Source organism: Lipotes vexillifer, unplaced genomic scaffold (genome assembly GCF_000442215.2).
Source record: "Lipotes vexillifer unplaced genomic scaffold, Lipotes_vexillifer_v1.1 scaffold637, whole genome shotgun sequence".
Taxonomy (NCBI): Eukaryota; Metazoa; Chordata; class Mammalia; order Artiodactyla; family Lipotidae; genus Lipotes; species Lipotes vexillifer.
Genome location: NW_006795830.1, coordinates 13041 through 30468, shown reverse-complemented (window position 1 = coordinate 30468; position 17428 = coordinate 13041). Strand labels below are relative to the sequence as shown.

At 47.8% G+C, this 17428-nt stretch overlaps 1 protein-coding gene across 1 annotated transcript; it reads left to right on the top strand.

The window, feature by feature from the left end:
- Window positions 1–571: 571 nt before the first annotated feature.
- On the top strand, window positions 572–16254 carry GABRQ (gamma-aminobutyric acid type A receptor subunit theta). Its single transcript, XM_007467909.1, has 9 exons — window positions 572–720; window positions 2882–2970; window positions 8110–8177; window positions 9760–9980; window positions 11761–11843; window positions 12382–12519; window positions 13064–13216; window positions 14420–14663; window positions 15432–16254. Exons 1-9 carry the CDS (start codon window positions 572–574, stop codon window positions 16252–16254), a joined length of 1968 nt encoding a protein of 655 aa, XP_007467971.1.
- Window positions 16255–17428: the final 1174 nt, after the last annotated feature.

Here is a 17428-nt window from a genome sequence, read left to right as displayed (position 1 = left end):
AGAAAGAGCAGGACCCACTGGGTGCCCTAGGTGCGGATGCATGACCAGCCCCCCTGCAGCCGATTCCCCTCCCCCTCCCCCGGGCCGGCCCCGCCCCTGTCTGTGTCTGTTGCTAGCAGGGGGACGACTGCAGAGGCCTGAAGGGGCGGGGAGCGGGCGGTGCGCTGGCTGCGGGCGGAGGCAAGAGCGCGCGCCTTTTTGTGCGGCTCCTGGCACCTGCCGGATTGGTTCTTCCAGTGCTACCGTCGGAGTGGGCGGACCCAGCCGGGCGCCAGGCTGGGTGCCCAGTCGCAGCCTGGAGCGGCCGCAGACGGAGCGCACCTCGCACCTGCTGGGCGCGTCCTGAGGGCGCTGCGTCGGGCAGAGGTACTGGAGGACTGCTCCCCCTGGGTTCTGGGCTCCGGTCCGAACCCCGCGCTCGCTGCTCCCCATACTCTCGCTACTGCCTCCTTAGAGGCGACTCCTAGCGACCCCCCAGCTCCCTCTCTCCCCGCACTGCCCACACCCCGTCCCTTTCCCCGGCGGCTGACGGCAGTCTCTCGCGCCCTCCGACCCCCGGAGTGCCGTAGCCATGGGCATCCGTGGGATGCTGCGAGCCGCTGTGCTTCTGCTGCTCATCAGAACCTGGCTTGCGGAGGGCAACGACCTCAACCCCACCCCGAAGTTCCACTTTGAGCTCTCCTCCGCTGTGCCCGATGTCGTCCTGGACCTCTTCAACTGGTAAGCGGGAGCCGCCAGGCTGGGCATGGCGGTGACAGGAGAGGATGGGCAGCCTCGGACCTCTTGGACGGAGCGGGCTGGGGAAGACTTGGACTCGGGCTCGCCGAGCCCTGGCGTGCGGGCCCTGCCTACAGGTCCCTGGAGGTTGGTGGGATGGGAGTGGGGGCCGCGGGGGGCGCTGTGCTTCAGCCCACCTGTTACTGCGGCGCCTGACCTGATAGAGCCCCGCGTGTGCCCAAACTGCAGCCCCGGGGGGTGGGGGGGAAAGATGCTCTCACCCCAAGGTTTGCCATCCATCCCCAGGGACCAAGGCCCCTAGTAGCTTTTCCCAGTCACGTCCTTCGGCACCTGTAGGATTGGGGGAAGGGGGTACAGGGTGATGAGAAATTCACAAAACATAGACAGTAGAGACACCTGTTTGAGTCCGGATTTTTTTTCTATTCCATGAGGTGCGTGCCTGTGTTCCTGAATGCGTGTGTTGAGCAGTGAGGGACCTTGTCCGATGCTGCAGATAGAAATTATTGACTCAACCTCATCGTAGCCTGGACAGTGCGATCGGTGGCTGTATAGCATATGCCCTTGTGGCCTGAGATGGGTGCATTTTTGTACTTGCTTCCTGTGAAAACATTTGAAGATTAGCTGTTTGATTTCAAGTTTGTTTGGGTCTGCAAATAACTGAAGAGATGTTAAACAGTCAGCCTTTACATGTAGATCACATGGAAATGTGTATTTGTGGTGGCCACAGATCCTGAGCGCTGGCATATGGATAATGTGTGTGTGGTCCTAAACAGGCAGAAATGCGTTGCTTTAATTCAGGAATCATTCATGTGCACACTTTGAAATTTTGTCATTAAAGATGATGAGATTTTTTTTAAAGATGATTGAGAATAATTTTGTAAATGGCAAACCAGAAATGAACATGTATTAGGAAAAGGGGGCATAGTTGGGCAAGGTTCCAGCAGACAGCTCTGCAATGTCCTCAGCCCAACATACCAAACTGCGCTAGTGGACACACACACACGTGCGCGCGCGCGCGCGCGAGAGAGAGAGAGAGAGAGAGAGAGAGAGAGAGAGACAGAGAGAGAGACAGAGAGAGACAGAGAGAGAGACAGAGAGAGACAGAGAGAGAGACAGAGAGAGACAGAGAGAGACAGAGAGAGAGACAGAGACAGAGAGATTTGCAGAGGCTGACATTCCATAGTCAATACATCAAAGTTCTTAACAGTCATAGTGATGCCCAGGGCCTATTCTCATTCACAAGCCTCTTTTGGGGAAAAGAGCCCCCCATGAAGGACTAGGTGAATTGGGAGGGCACATCAGAGACTTCTGGAAAGGCCAGCTCTCTGCAGGGTTGTGCTGGGTCCATTTGCATGTGCTCACCCAAGACATGTCTAGGCTGGAAGCACATGCTTAGCCAAAGAGATGCCTGCTCCAAGAATACGTGTGTTTTTGAGGACAGCCCTGAACCCCAAGAATCAAAAATGGTGATTGATGAGGGTCATAAAACTCTGCTACATGAGCAAGGCTGTCTCTCTGTGTCATATGTAATATGCCAAGTCTTAGAGGTGTACAAAAACAAGATTCACACAGACGTGACAACAAAATGCTGGCCTTAGCCTAGGTAGGGGAAATGTGACTGAACTAGAGAACATAGACTGGTGGGATCAGCTCATGGGAGTACTGAGGGTGAAAGATGACCTTTCCTGGGGCAATCAGGTGCCCCTGGAAAGAGGACTCCCACCAACCTGGAAAGCTGCATCCAGGCTTATGGTAAAGTGGGGCTCCTTAGGGGGCTGAAGTAATACATTTACGTGAGGGCTCACACCTGCCCACACCCTCTTCTCTCCACTTCCCATACAGTTTCCCCCCATCCCCCTAATTCTGCCTGGTAACAAGAATCCAGTCTTTAGGCCCCACCCTTTGGATAAAAGCTGGGGAGGAGGAGTGGGGAAGAGGAGTCTGCGTCGCTGCTGTGCTTCTGGCTGACTCACTGCAGGGATGGAGGGGAGCGGGGAGAGACGTGTACATGTATGACTGTATATGTCTGCATGCGCGCAGGAGGGAAGGCCCTGGCAAGTTGATGCTTAGGGTGCTCTTTGTTTTCTGAGAAGCAGTGTGGCATTCACTGATGACCAATATTTACCAATGACTTCTCTTTCAGCAAAAATTGTGCAAATGAAGCTATGGTTCACAAGATTTTGGACAGGGTGCTGTTGAAATATGATGTCCGTCTGAGGCCCAATTTTGGAGGTAAGACACGTCCAGATACTAGAGCTGAGACACAACAAGCCAGCCCCACCCAGTGAGCTGACCAGGAGCAGTCCTCTAGACTGGACACTTGTGCCTCTCCAAACCCCACCTTCCCGACCCTGCAGAGTCCTGTAGCAGAGCACTCCCAGGCCCCCAACCCACAGGCCTTTCACTCTGCCCCTGGAATTTCTCCCACTTCTCTGCCTTCTAATGCAGGAGGCCTCTGCCCCTTCCACACTCCTTTACAGTGGCACGGAGCCTGAAGCACACTTCCTGGGGTGGCTGGAGAAGCACTAATCACACCAGGTGTGCTTCTCATGCTAGAGTTTTCTGCTCCATCTATGGGGAGGACACGTGTTCCACCCGTGAACACATTCTTTGCACCCTGGGCACTTACCCCATTCAGCTGGCTTAAAACTAAGGGCATGGACTTCTCTGCCTAGTTTACTTCACCCTCCTGGGTCCCAGGCACTTCTGCTTCTGCTCCCCCTCCCCAAGCCTTCAGCTTCTACCAAGTTCAGTTTATTCAACACACTGCAGTCAGCGTGATCTTTATTAATCCCACCTAACCACCTCAGGAACTTTTGATGGCTTTATTTAACTGCAAAATAAAATCTAAACTCCTTAGCCTAGCACTCAGATCTTAAACACAAAGGTGAGAAATGACAAGGAAACTGAAATACAAACCTCCAGGAAGCCAATATATCAATTTCTCCTCTTATTTCTGCCTAGCCTCACCTCCCCCAACCCCTGGCTTTGGAAAGGGTGACTGGCTTCCATCACACAGCGTTAAAGTAAAAGGCAACCTTCCCTGACCCCACAGCACAGGAATAGCATTCTCTGGCTGAGGGGACACCCAAGAAACCCAGACCAAGGACAGAGAAGAGGAAGGGTGCATTAAATAGACATCAGTCACATCTTGGTTCAGAGGAAACAGAGAAAGCTAAGAAGTAGGGCGGCTATAAGTCAGAGAAAGCACTCTCCTTCCTGCAGGTGGTAGAACCAGGCACCCAACCTAAAGGGTTAATAAATGCTAATATTCACATTTGTACCTATGAATAGAGGTCTTCTGAATACACAAAGCCTCCACCCTAAAGGGCACTCAGCTGTTAGCACTTGCCTTTGTGCTAGACCCCTGGGGGCTCTGTGATTTGCTTAGGGAGCCCTGTTGAAAACCAAGTTGATCACCCTATGCCCTAAGGTTTGGAGGTGGGACATTTGACTGGTATCCCATTGGCTGCTTTGCTTCCTCCGAGTGTGAGGGCAGAAGGCCGTGCTGTCCCTGGATCCAAGGTGAGTGTGCACTGGAGAGTGGGAGGCTGGAGTGGAGAGGGCAGAAGGTAAGTTCTTTCATTATAGAAATTCAGGTGTTAGGGCACAGCCAGCACTCCATTGCATGACACTGGTTTTGGACCAGTTGCACCAAGCAACAGTGGGTGTCAAGGGTGTAGCTGTTACATCTCCATTCATTGTTTTCCTGTTTCTCAGCAAAGGCTAACCAACAGCCATTCAAGCATATCAAGCACGTTCTCCCCACTGCTTCAGGTTGCCATCTCTGCAGGCATCCGGGGCTATGGGGACAGAACTGGGGCAAGGACCACCCTCTGGGGATTGTCAGGTGTGGCTGGCCCATGGTATCTCCAAGGCACCTCACCACCATTTTTTGAGCTAAGTTGGATTTGTTTACACCTGATGCCTAACCTCCTGGGTTACCTAAGCTTTATGGGCATGCAGACTTGGGGAGTATGGGAATATCTGGGTCCCCAGTTTGGCCAAACAGGAGATGAAGGTGGGAGAGCAAGGACAATGCAGGACCTTCTAGCATTTAGACAGAAGGAGGAACTACAGGCTCTAAGTCTGGGGCTGTTTTATTGGGTTGGGGGAGGCAGTCAATTGGAGAACTGGGCCAGGGGGTTTAGAGTTGGGGTAGAACCCATGACTCCCACTAGACACAGAGTCAAATTTCCCTCTGTGTCTGAAGTGAGGTAGAGTTTCAGAGCTTAACACGCAGGTACACACGCCCCCCACATGCAGAGACATGACCTAATTGTGGTTATAGGTTCAAATGGGAGACATTCCTTCCTTGAGAAGAGGAGGATGAAGAGGAGGAGGAGGGCCCAGGGAAAGTTAACAAAGCTGCTTCTTTCTGAGCACGCGCTGCAGAAGGCAGGTCCCTAAGGCCTTTGCTTATAGCCCATCACCTGGTATGACATAGGTGTGGAGTGAAGGAATAAATGGGACATCTTCATCATTCCTTCATTTACCTCCTCTTCCTCTGGTACTCTGATGGATGCGAGGGAGGAAGTAGACTTGGGTAGCAGAGTTTCCAAGAGGGAGGGAAGTGATTACCCCTTCCCACGTTTTCTGCCTTCCTGAGTCCATCAGGAAGGACAGTGATGGGATATGAGACAGAGGCCATCACCCCCGAGATAGCATTTAGATACCTTACGTGGAAGCATCTTGTTCCCCTCTGTTATCCTTGTAAGGATGTGGGATATCTTAGCTAAGCTCTTGTTCTGACCACTACTAGCACATAAGGTATTCCCTCCTAATTTAGGTGGATAAATTAGAAAAAGATCCCAGGTCTCCTTCCTCCAGGCCACAATCCTGGGCCAAGACTCATGCCTTGGTGAGGGGAATGTGGACTGCACTTCAGTTCCCACTTGCCTCTTCAACTGGGAGTCTTGGACAAAGCTGAGCCCTGGTCCCCAGGATTCTGCTGTAAGTGATTGGATTGCCTGAATGACACAGAATAGTCTATAGGATTATAAGTTTGACACTAGAGTGAGGTAGTTGAGGGGATGACTGCCTGGCCCTTCTGGGGCTTGTTGCCTGCATAACACAGCCTCCGTCCTCATCTAAACACATGGGGGGAGCCTGAAAGGCTGTAATAAAAAAAAAACTGCCTTTCTAGAAACCCCTGTCACTACATAGCGATCATTTACAATAGCTGTGAATGCTATGCCTTCACAAAGAGGCCCATTTACTTCTCAGCTGCCATTCATACGTGGATTCCCAATAGCACTTTGCAGCTCAGCTTCTAGGCAGCCAGCCTGCAGTGAAGCCAGCAGGCTGAATTGGAAGCGTCACACGTGTTTCCATAACAGCAATGTGATGTAATACACATAGAATAATGGCTTAGCTGTGAGGACCGGTGAAGAGTTTTGAGTCAATGAGGAAACAATTAAAATGTATTTTTCCACAGTACTTTATAGTCTAGTACATATTTGCACATCCATTATCACATTTGAATGGGCAGCACTAACACCTAGTCCTGAAAAAGAAAGCCAGGAGGCAGAAGCAGACACACACACACACACACACACACACACACACACACGCACACGCACACACGCACGCATGCACATGTACATGCACAAATTCAATCACAGTTACATATTAACACACACAAACACCCTCACCCATGTACTCACTCACATGAACACACAAATTCACTCACACACATATACACCCTCACATACACTAACACACATGCTCACACATTTGCATACACGCATGAACGTGTTCATACATTCATTCTCACACAAACGTGCTCACATACACAAACACACTCACAAATTCATCCAAACACACCCACATACATCCACATGCTCATGCTCATGCATTCACTTATACTTGCACACAAACATCCTCAGATATACAAACAAAAATTCACGCACACAAATAGACACACACACTCACACATGCTTTGTCATTCACACACGTGAACATACCCACATGTTCACTCACACATGCACACACATACAAACATGTCTACATATTTACCAACTCAGAAACACACGCACCTGAACATGCTCACACATTCACTCATACCTGTATAGTGACATGCTAACACATATGGATATGCTCATGGGTTCACTTGCACATCAGCATGGTCACACACTCACTCACACACAAACACACTCACACATTCAGCCACACTCACATGGACAAGTTCACAGATTTTCTCAAGCACATAAACATGCTTACATACACCCACACTTACACACTCACAGTTATAAGTGTGATGGTTGTGAGTGTACAAGTGTAATCATTTATCACACTTATCACTTGCATGTGAACAAGGTCACACACACAAATACATTCATATATTCACACAATGAACTTGCTCACTCACACATACATACACCCATAAGTTCACTTACATTCCCAAACACAACTTTACACACACAAACATAATCATGCATTCACTCACACATGGACATGCTCACAAATACACTAACAAGTGAACAGCCTCACGCAAATAACCTACATATTCACTCCCACACAATACACTCAAATACACACACATGCTGACACATTCATTCACCCAGAAATGTGCTCACACCTTCACTTATACAGAAACATGCTCACATACATGAAAACACTCACAAATTCAATCACACACATACAAACAAGGTTACAAACACACCCATGTTCACACATTCCCTTGCACATTAACAAGCTCACATACACTCACACAGTCACACATTCTCTCATACATGATCACACAAACACATTAACTCATAATTCACTCCCACACAACACACTCAAGCATACAAACATGCTCATGCCTTCTCTCACACACAGACATGCTCACACACACTCATGTGCACACTGACACATTCACCTGCACATGAATACATGCACAGATTTACTCAGGTATGTGAACATGCTCACATACACTCATGCACACAGCTCACGCATTCATTCACACAAAAACACACATTCGTTCACACATGGACACATTCACATGAACTCACACAAATATGCTCATGCACACCACAAATCTTGTTTTGGGGCTCACTTCTCTTAAGTTTTTTATCAAGAAAACGTTTAGAGAAAGAATGCTTCATTCCCTTATTTTTTTCTTCATTTTGGCCTGACTCTTTCTTTTCAGCATATTGTGAGCCAGGCCCTACTCTAAGTGCTTGGCTTGCATTAACTATGAGATAAGTGCTATCATTATCCCCATTTTACTCATGAGGAAACTAAGCTCAGAGAGGTTAGGTAGCTTACTCAAGGTCACATAGCTAGTAAGTGCCAAAATGGGGTTCAAACTTCAGGCAGTCTGGCTCCTGAGTCCATGTTTTACCCTTTTTCCTACCCTGCATGTAATAGTGTCTTCCTGTATTGTAGGTGCCCCTGTGCCAGTGGGAGTATCTATCTATGTCTCCAGTATTGAACAGATCTCAGAAATGACTATGGTAAGTGTGTCAGCTCCAGCCATAAGACAAGGAGCAGGGTCATAAGCCTGTTGTTCTGACCTGCAGCAGAGGCCACATGGAGGAACACAGTAGGTTTTCGAAACTACAGCCACCTGAAATTAAAAATAAATAAATCCAGATGTATTACAGACACTAAAGTGAAAGGCTTATGATGTTTTTAAAATATAATATAGGATATTCTTTTAGTGTCTTTGAGATAGGTAAGGACTTTTTTAAAAAGACACAGAAAACACAAACTATAAAAATAAATACTGGTAACCAAACTATATTAATATTCTCTCTGGCACTTCTGTTTTGCAAAATAAAAAAGCAAAGTGAGTATGACAAGTTTGAAAGGATAGTTCAGATTGGACTAAAATATTTGCAACACAAAGGACTGGTATTGAAAACACACATAATTCCTGTGAATTAATAAGAATATTTTTATTTTTTTAACATCTTTATTGGAGTGTAACTGCTTTACAATGGTGTGTTAGTTTCTGCTTTATAACAAAGTGAATCAGTTATACATATACATATATCCCCATATCTCTTCCCTCTTGCATCTCCCTCCCTCCCACCCTCCCTATCCCACCCCTCTAGGTGGTCACAGAGCACAGAGCTGATCTCCCTAGGCTATAAGGCTGCTTCCCACTAGCTAGCTATTTTACATTTGGTAGTGTATATAAGTCCATATCACTCTCACAGGGTGAGAGTGAGAAGAATATTTTTAAAGCATTAGAAAAATGATCAGAAAATTTAAACAAGAACTTCACTTTTGTGAAGAAAACCAAGTAGCAGATAAACTTATGAAAAGATGCTTGACTTTATTATTAATCAGTGAAATGCAAAATAAGACCACAGTGAGAACCCATTACATATCCACCAGACTAGCAAAAAGTCAAAAGTCAGACAGTACCAATGTTGGCAAGGCAGGAGCATTGGGAACTCTCTTATCTGCACTTTATAGAGGTATAAACTGGAACTTTTGCTTTATAGTTTTTATTTCATTGCGATTTTGATGTGTATGGTGTCATCACATAATAATACACACAGTATATTCATATAAGGGAATAGTATCCAGCAATGCAAGTGAACAAATTTTAATTACACACATCGACCTGAGCAAGCACACAAACATAATGTTGAGTGAAAGAAGCAACTTATGAATACATAGAGTGTGATTCCATTCAGAAAAAATTTTTAAATAAGTCCAACTAAGCAATATGTTTCTTAGAAATACATAGACAATAAAACTTAGGAAAACATAGAGAAAAAATAGAAAAAGCAAGGGATTATTATCATTAAAATCTAAGATAATGGTTACTGCTGGGAGGTGTGGGAAATATGTTCTGCAAGAGACAAGTTGAAGATTGATAGTTATTGGGAACGTTCTATTTCTTAACCTGAATTTTAATTTTATGGGGCTCGTTTTATTATTCGTAACATTGAACACTCTTACATATGTTTCGTTATGCATCTATATTTAGGATGTATTTCATACACCTGCATACACACAAACACTGAGGACAGAAAGCTGGGCAACCTCACTTACAACTAGGATTTACCTTTCTTTCCTCAGGACTATACTATTACAATGTTTTTTCATCAGACCTGGAAAGATCCACGTTTAGCATACTATGAGACCAATCTGAACCTGACCCTGGACTATCAGATGCTTGAGAAGTTGTGGGTCCCTGACTGCTACTTTCTAAATAGCAAGGATGCTTTTGTGCATGATGTGACTGTAGAAAATCGCGTGTTTCAGCTTCAGCCAGATGGAACGGTGCGGTATGGCATCCGGTGAGTTCCCCCAGGGACCTGGGGATCACCGTGACAGCCTACCTTCTTCCCACTAATTATCCCATGAACACACTCCAAGGGACACACAGAGGAGCCCACTGCTTTCCAAATTTCTCTTTCACTGCCCCCCTCACTCAGTAGTCAAAGTGGAACCTTCAGAGTTTCCCACAGCCATCCTTGGCTGTCCTGTCCCCACACCTTGCCTTATGCTGTTGCTTCTGTCTGGAATGACCAGTTCCTCTTTCCACGAGTCTGAAGCTTTCCTATCCTTCAGTCCCTAATTCAAATGCCCTCTTTGTCAAGAAATCATCTTTGATACTCTCAACTGGAAGAGCTCTCCCTTTGCCTTAGCATTGAATGTATATTCTGTTATTTCTTTGTGTCTTTTCTCTCCCATGCAGTGAAGGAGGGGGACTAGTCTCTGCCATTGATCATATATGCAACATGCAGGGGACCCAAGGGTGCGCAGTGTGCGTATATTGCCTATGGCTTTGTACAAACAGAATGTGTGCACACTGGAGCTCCTCACTTGCCTATTTATAGCATAGCAGACAGTCACCAAAGCCCTCCGCACAGCCTCATCTCTTACAAACCGTCTCTTAAGACAAGCATGAGACATAAATTTAGGTCGGAAAATGTCTCCAAGAGGGAGCTACTAGGGTACAGCTCTTTCTCTGGGGTTCTCTTGCTGAATCCCTTTGTTTCCCTTCTTTCTCCATCCACTTTCCTATGGACCCAGACACTGGAGTCAGAGAACAACAAAGCTTACAGGGAACAGGTCACTGGTCACAAAGGGGGCCTCAGCTGATTAATGTTCATGTAGAATTCACAGAAGGGAGAGAAACACACACACACACACACACACACACACACACACACACACTACCCACTGTACAAAATGGAAATCACTTCAAGAGTTGAAAGGGACAAGGGTGGTATCAGCAACTGGGAAAGGCAGGACAAGGAAGGGGCCAGAGCTTCCCAGGTGGGGCTGCAAAGAACTTTTCTAATTATCCTCTTCCCCGTTGTTCACTTCTCCCACTTCCACAGGTCTTCCAAGATCCCTCCTCAGATTCCTCTCTTGGACCTACCACATGACAACTTGAAGCCCCATTCCATAGCTCACCTCAGATATATTAATCCCTCCTATCCATTTACACCCACTGGCATTTTGCTAAGCCCCAGTACCCTCATAAGCAATACACAGAGATGGGATTGCTGCCAGAGCAGCTCCCATGGCCAAAGGTAGGCCGGGGCCACTGCCCACATCGGTACCCGCACACCACACACAGGCACTCCACATCAGATCTGGTGTTTCAGCTGCTTCAGTGTAGCGGTTTCCTCCTGACAGCTTTGCTGCTCCTTCAGCGAGAAAGTCCTCTTTCTGTCTCTGCATTCAGTTTCCTCAAAGACCCTTCCCATTCTGACACCCTGAGGTTTCCTGACATGCCATGTATCTGTTTTCATCTGTGTAAGTCCTACCAGACTTTTGGGTGTCTTTGTCACATACAAATTCCCTCTCTCCTCCTTACACAACTGCAACTCATCTTTCCTCTAGGAGGGAAGGAAGCGTGTGGGGGGGGGCGGGGGGGGGAGGAGAAAGAAGGAAAGAAGAAAGGGAGGGAAGGAGGACCCAGCTCTAATGTGGCCAGTGTGGGAAGGTGTTAGGTGGGTCAGTCCTTGGGGTGCCTCTCCCCACCCCACCCTTTCAGTTTTCTCAGGAACAGTTACTTGCCTGGGCTTGACTCACTTTTCTCTTCCTTTTGCTTTTCCTTTGCAGGCTCACCACCACAGCAGCTTGTTCCATGAATCTGCAAAAATTCCCTCTGGACAAGCAGACCTGCAAGCTGGAGGTGGAGAGCTGTACGTATGTCTCCCAAGGCCCCTTTTTCCCTACCCGGGGTTGGGGCCGTGACGAAGCCAAAGGCAAACTTGACAGTGAGAGGGCCTGCATATCTCCCCTACTCCCTCCCTCCCCCATTTCTCTCTCTCCCAGATAGATAGGTGATGGATAGATAGATAGATAGATAGATAGACAGATGAGACAGAAAGACAGAGAGACAGACAGAGAGGGGTATATATACATATGGTATCAGGGAGAAGGTGGCCTTTAGGCTATAAAGAGTCCCATAGGGAAATGTGCCTAGCTATGGGAAAATTGTGCACAAGCTAGTGGGTAGGAGCATATCTCTTTGCTGTGCTTTCCTTCCTGGATAAGAAACTTCAAACTGAGAGAGTTCTCTTTCCATGTGACCCCCTTCCTTATGCTCAGACCCACAAAACGCAAAGGTACCCCAATGTTGCAGGTTCCAACTACCCTTTGGTTTTCACAAGCTCCTCTGGTGTGAAATCTGCCTATGCCTGCTTTCTGAGATTAACTCTGTTTCCTTCCCCCTCCTAGATGGCTACACAGTTGAAGACATCCTATTATACTGGGAAGGCAATGGGAATGCCATCCAGGGTACTGAGAAGCTGCACATCCCTCAGTTCAGTTTCCTGGGAAAGACGATGACTAGCAAAGAGGTGTTTTTCTACACAGGTGGGTCTGACCCCTTCCTTCTCTCCTATCTCCTGTCTCTTTTGTACCCTAGGAAACTCCTGGTGACCTCTGCCTTTGACCTCTAGACTCTCTTCTTCCTTCTTTCCTATTCCCTTCTTGTTCTGGACACCTTCCAAAGCCCCCTTCATAAAATCCCAATGGCTTTACCCTCTGCCAATGAGGAAATGTGTGTGGAAGCAGTTGGCCAGGTTTGACACTCCACAGGCCTCCTTCCAGGGCCAGCCTCTCCCCTTCCATCTGTTGTAGCTTTGAAATATCTCATGTCTTTCCCATTTCAACTTCAGTTGACATGGAGAAAGTGAGGAAGGAAGGAAGAGATAGCAGACTTGCTACGCCATATGGGCCTGCTGACACATGCCATCGTCACTGGCCTTAAGGCAGCAAATGGGGTCAGGTCTACATACTGCCCAGACTGTAATATTAGAGGCTGAACTGGCCATTGATTTCCCCTCCACCATCGTGTACTTTACTCTGAAAATCCCCTCAGCCCTACCACCCTAATACCAGTATGTCTACCTGCCAGGTTCCTATGTGCGCCTGATAGTGAGTTTCCTGGTCAAGAGGGAAGTCACCAGCTACCTTGTGCAGATCTATTGGCCTACCGTCCTCACCACTGTTGTTTCCTGGATATCATTTTGGATGAACTATGAATCCTCTGCACCCAGGGTGACAGTAGGTAGGTCCTGTTCCCATCCCAGGAAGGAACTTGGGTTGTCTTGCTCAGAAAAAAGTTGAAAGTAAGGAACAGTGTGTGACTGCACAGGCAAGGAAACAAGATGGGACCTAACAGGCACGCTACAGGTGCCCAGCCAATCCACAGCAGAGAGACCAACATTGGAGACAGATGTGAAAAAAACATCAGGGTTGGGATCTTGGTATGTTGGGTCCAAAGTACCAGAATTCATTATTTGCTGGATACATAAATGAATGGACAAGTCACAAATTTAGATCAGAAATGCAACACAATAAACATTGATTAAGCAACATAAATCAAAATGCCCAATTAGGCAGCAGAGGGCTTCTAGATGAGCTGCTCCTGGCAAGTGTCTAATGGAATGCTGAGACAAATGCTATCAGAGTCCAGAGGAGGAAATGACCCAGGTAATGACACAGGTCTTATTGGCTAAAACTGCACCAAGAAAGTATTGCTCAAACTGGGTTTTGAGGACTTCCAGGAGGCTGCCTGGAGCACAAGCTGGGGAAGTGGGGAGAGTGGCAGAAAGACAGCTTGGGCTGACTTGGGAAGAACTTGAAATTCCATTTTAAGCAGCTGGAACTTCATGTATAAGCAATGGGGAGCATCAGAGGCTTTTGAGCAGTACTAAGGAGGGGCCTAAAGAGATCAGCTCCAAATTTATTTGGTCCCACTCTGCAGAATGCCTGTGTATCCCAGACCCTGGTCTGCTTTTCTCCTTCACCATCTTTGGGGCAGACTTTTCAGCCCCCTTCTTTAGAAGCACACGCTAAGCTAAACCTTTATATTTATGTAATATTTTAGGGGTCACAAAACTTTCTGAGGGATGGACTACAGGAAAGCTTACATACTAGCAGGCAAAGGGGGAAAGGACCGTCATAGGGCAAAACGGGGCTGGATGTGTAAATCACTATGAAACCATGGCTGGAGATTTTTGACTTGATCCTAAGAGCAATGGGAAATCACTAAACTATTGAAGTACATGATGGGTGTAAAGATGGGGGAGGAGAAGCAAAGACAGCAATTGAGCCAGGGCCCTAAGCCTGGTAAGCTGAAGGCCTTTTGCTGAGGGCCCGCTCAATCTCAGAGATGGCCTTTGCTCCCTTCCAGTGGGGTGTGGGCCTGTTGGCTTGCCAAGAACTTCAGCCACCTGAGGGGACTAACCCTGTGCTATGTTGTTTATAGGTTTGACTTCAATGCTCATCCTGAATGCCATCAACTCACATCTGCGGAATAAACTCCCCCAATTTTCCTGTATCAAGGCCATTGACATCTATATGGTCGTATGCTTCTTCTTTGTGTTCCTGTCCTTGCTAGAATATGTCTACATCAACTATGTTTTCTACAGCCGAAGAGGACCTCAGCGCTCTCAGAGGCAACTCAGAAGAGCCCAAAGAGTCATGGCCCGCTACCGCTACCAAGAGGCGATGCAGGTTTGGCTTTTTGACTGACAATCTGCTTTCCTTGAGCACTTCTTAAACCTAAGATTAGCACTTGACCCTTTCAAATTTCTTAGCTCCTTTAATCCTCATACAACACACACGCACACACACACGCACGCACACGCACACACACACATGCACACGCACACGCACACACACACACACACACACACTCACTCCAGATAAGAAAGAAGTAGAACAATTTATCATCACTCCTTTATAGGTTGAGTCATTGTCCAAGGTCATAAGTGGCAGAGCTATAGATTTCCCGAGACCTTTGGGCTTCAAATCCAGTCTACTTAGCATGCCTCCAGGGGCAGGCAATGGAGCCAGAGGGAAAGGGAACACAGGGAAGCTGAAAGGAAGAGACACCAGAGAGGCTGACCTAACCCTCCTTCCTTTGCTCTTTTGACTCCGAAAGCCATGCTGAGCCTTTTGCTGCTGGCAATACATTAATGTCCCTCCTTTACAGGGAACTTACCCCCACCTGCCTGAGGAGGTCTTGCCTCTGTCCACTACACAGCACTCCAGAGGGAGCAGCTGCCCCAGAGAGGCAGCAAGAGCCATGAACTTCCCTTGCATGCTAACAGCCTCTCGGTCCTGTTCCTCAGCACCTTGCGCACAAGAGACCCCAGGAAGAAGAGGTGGCTTTCTCAGTGGAAGAGCCCATCAGTCATGTTACAAGTGCTCATGAGGAAAGTCCCCCCCCCACGCTCCCTGAAAGTGATTGTACATGCAGCATTCGACCTCATGAGTCTATCCACTGTCTCCTTAAAGGATGACCAGTTGCCCATAGAAGATGAAAATGGCTCTCCTCCCTCCAGACGGGTGTGGGCTGGCCTAGCAAGCCCAGAAAGCCTCGGCTCTCTAGCCTCCATCTCAGGGCAGGCACCTCTGGCCTCCTCAGAAAGCCTCAGCTCACTGTCTTCTCTCTCGGACCAGTCCTGGCTGGCCACTGCAGAAAGCCTGAGTGACCTCCCATCTACCTCAGAGCAGGCCGTGCCCAGCTATGGCATTCGCATTAATGATATTGATATTGATGACAGTGCTATTCCTACTGAAATCCGCAACTGTGCAGAGGCCCATGGCCGTGCTGAGACCTGTGACCCAGAAGATCCTGAAGAGAGCTCCAACTCCGATGAGAGCCAAGACCATGGCCCCAGTAGGAAGCATCTGCTTGTCCACGGCCAGAGGTGTGTGCAAGAAGCAAACTACAACCTTGAGGAGATCCATAACACCCTTGATGAGATCCATAGCACCCTTCATGACATTCGTAGCTTGCCTGATGACGTCAGAGTTGAGAGTGGCTACCTTGACCTTGAGAAGCAACTCAAGTATAATGTTGGCAGTACCTGGAGCCTCTATGGTAATGTTATGGGCTTTGATCCAGACAAGAACACTAACTCGGAGTCGGATGACAGTTCCCCCCCAAGCCCTGGGTGCTCCTTCAGTAAAGGGTTCTCTTCCAAGCTCTTTCACCCTGACTACATCCCTAAGGTCGACTGGTGCTCCCGGCTCCTCTTCCCTCTTGCCTTTGTGGTGTTCAACATTGTTTACTGGGTGTACCATATGTATTAGTTCCACAGTGTCCCAGGGTGACACTATGCTCCTTTCATAGTTCCTTTTGGTTCCGTTTTACCTTCTTTTCTTTTCTCGTTTTACTTTGTGGTTATTTGGGCAGTTGAATCAGTTCCGCCTTTCTCTTTACAAACATGAGGTGGGGAGTAGTTGGAAAGGTTGTGTTCTGGCTGGAAGTAAAGGGATTGAGGCGGAGTTGGAGGTAAATAGCACATTGATTTCCCTTTTCTTCTGAATACTATCACGTTTTCAAAGCCTTCTAACATCTAATAAGCACAGGAAAGCCCCCTGGAAATGGAAATGTTTAGAAGACAGAGAGGAGCCAGACTAGGGGACAGAAAGGATCCAAGCCCTGTACACAAAAACATTTCTGGGGGCTTTTCTGTCCCACTAAAGTGTTGAGTTTTCTTTTTCATTACTTTTTTCTTCTGTTTTTTTTTTTTTTCTCCTCCTAGGGATTATGGTCCTTGCTCACCCTCTGCTTAGGGTTTTACAGGAGAAAGCCAGACTGGGTTGGGGAAGGGCTAGCCATCTCTTGCAAATGCAGGTGGCTGGCTTTGGGGAACTTGGGGGATTTTGAAAGTGCCTTCCCCCCACTATTTTTGTTTTTTTCTTGCGGTATGCGGGCCTCTCACTGTTGTGGCCTCTCCCATTGTGGAGCACAGGCCCCGGACGCGCAGCCTCAGCGGCCATGGCTCACGGGCCCAGGCGCTCCGCGGCATGTGGGATCTTCCCGGACCGGGGCACGAACCCGTGTCCCCTGCATCGGCAGGCGGACTCTCAACCACTGCGCCACCAGGGAAGCCCTCCCCCACTATTTTTTCTGTTGTATTTTGAGTGTGGTGTTGTGGTGCAGGGTTGGGAATGGAATGTGGGTGGGTGGGTAGGGGTGCTGAGTGAAATGTCAGGGTAAATGAGAGAGCATGTTCCCAGCAGGAGCTCGCAGAGGGTGAATGATGTTGGGTTGGAGATTACTCAGATTGAGGCAGCATCTTTGGAGGGATTGGAACTTCTCTTGTGTATATTTCTGCTTCAGAATGCTTGACAATGGGGACTCAATACATCTGTCTAGGTCACATGCTGAGTTGATCACTAGACACAGTGCAAGCACTTGGTGAATGAAGACTAGGGTTTGGAAAGTTCACCATCTGATCTAGAATAGCTGTTGTGAATC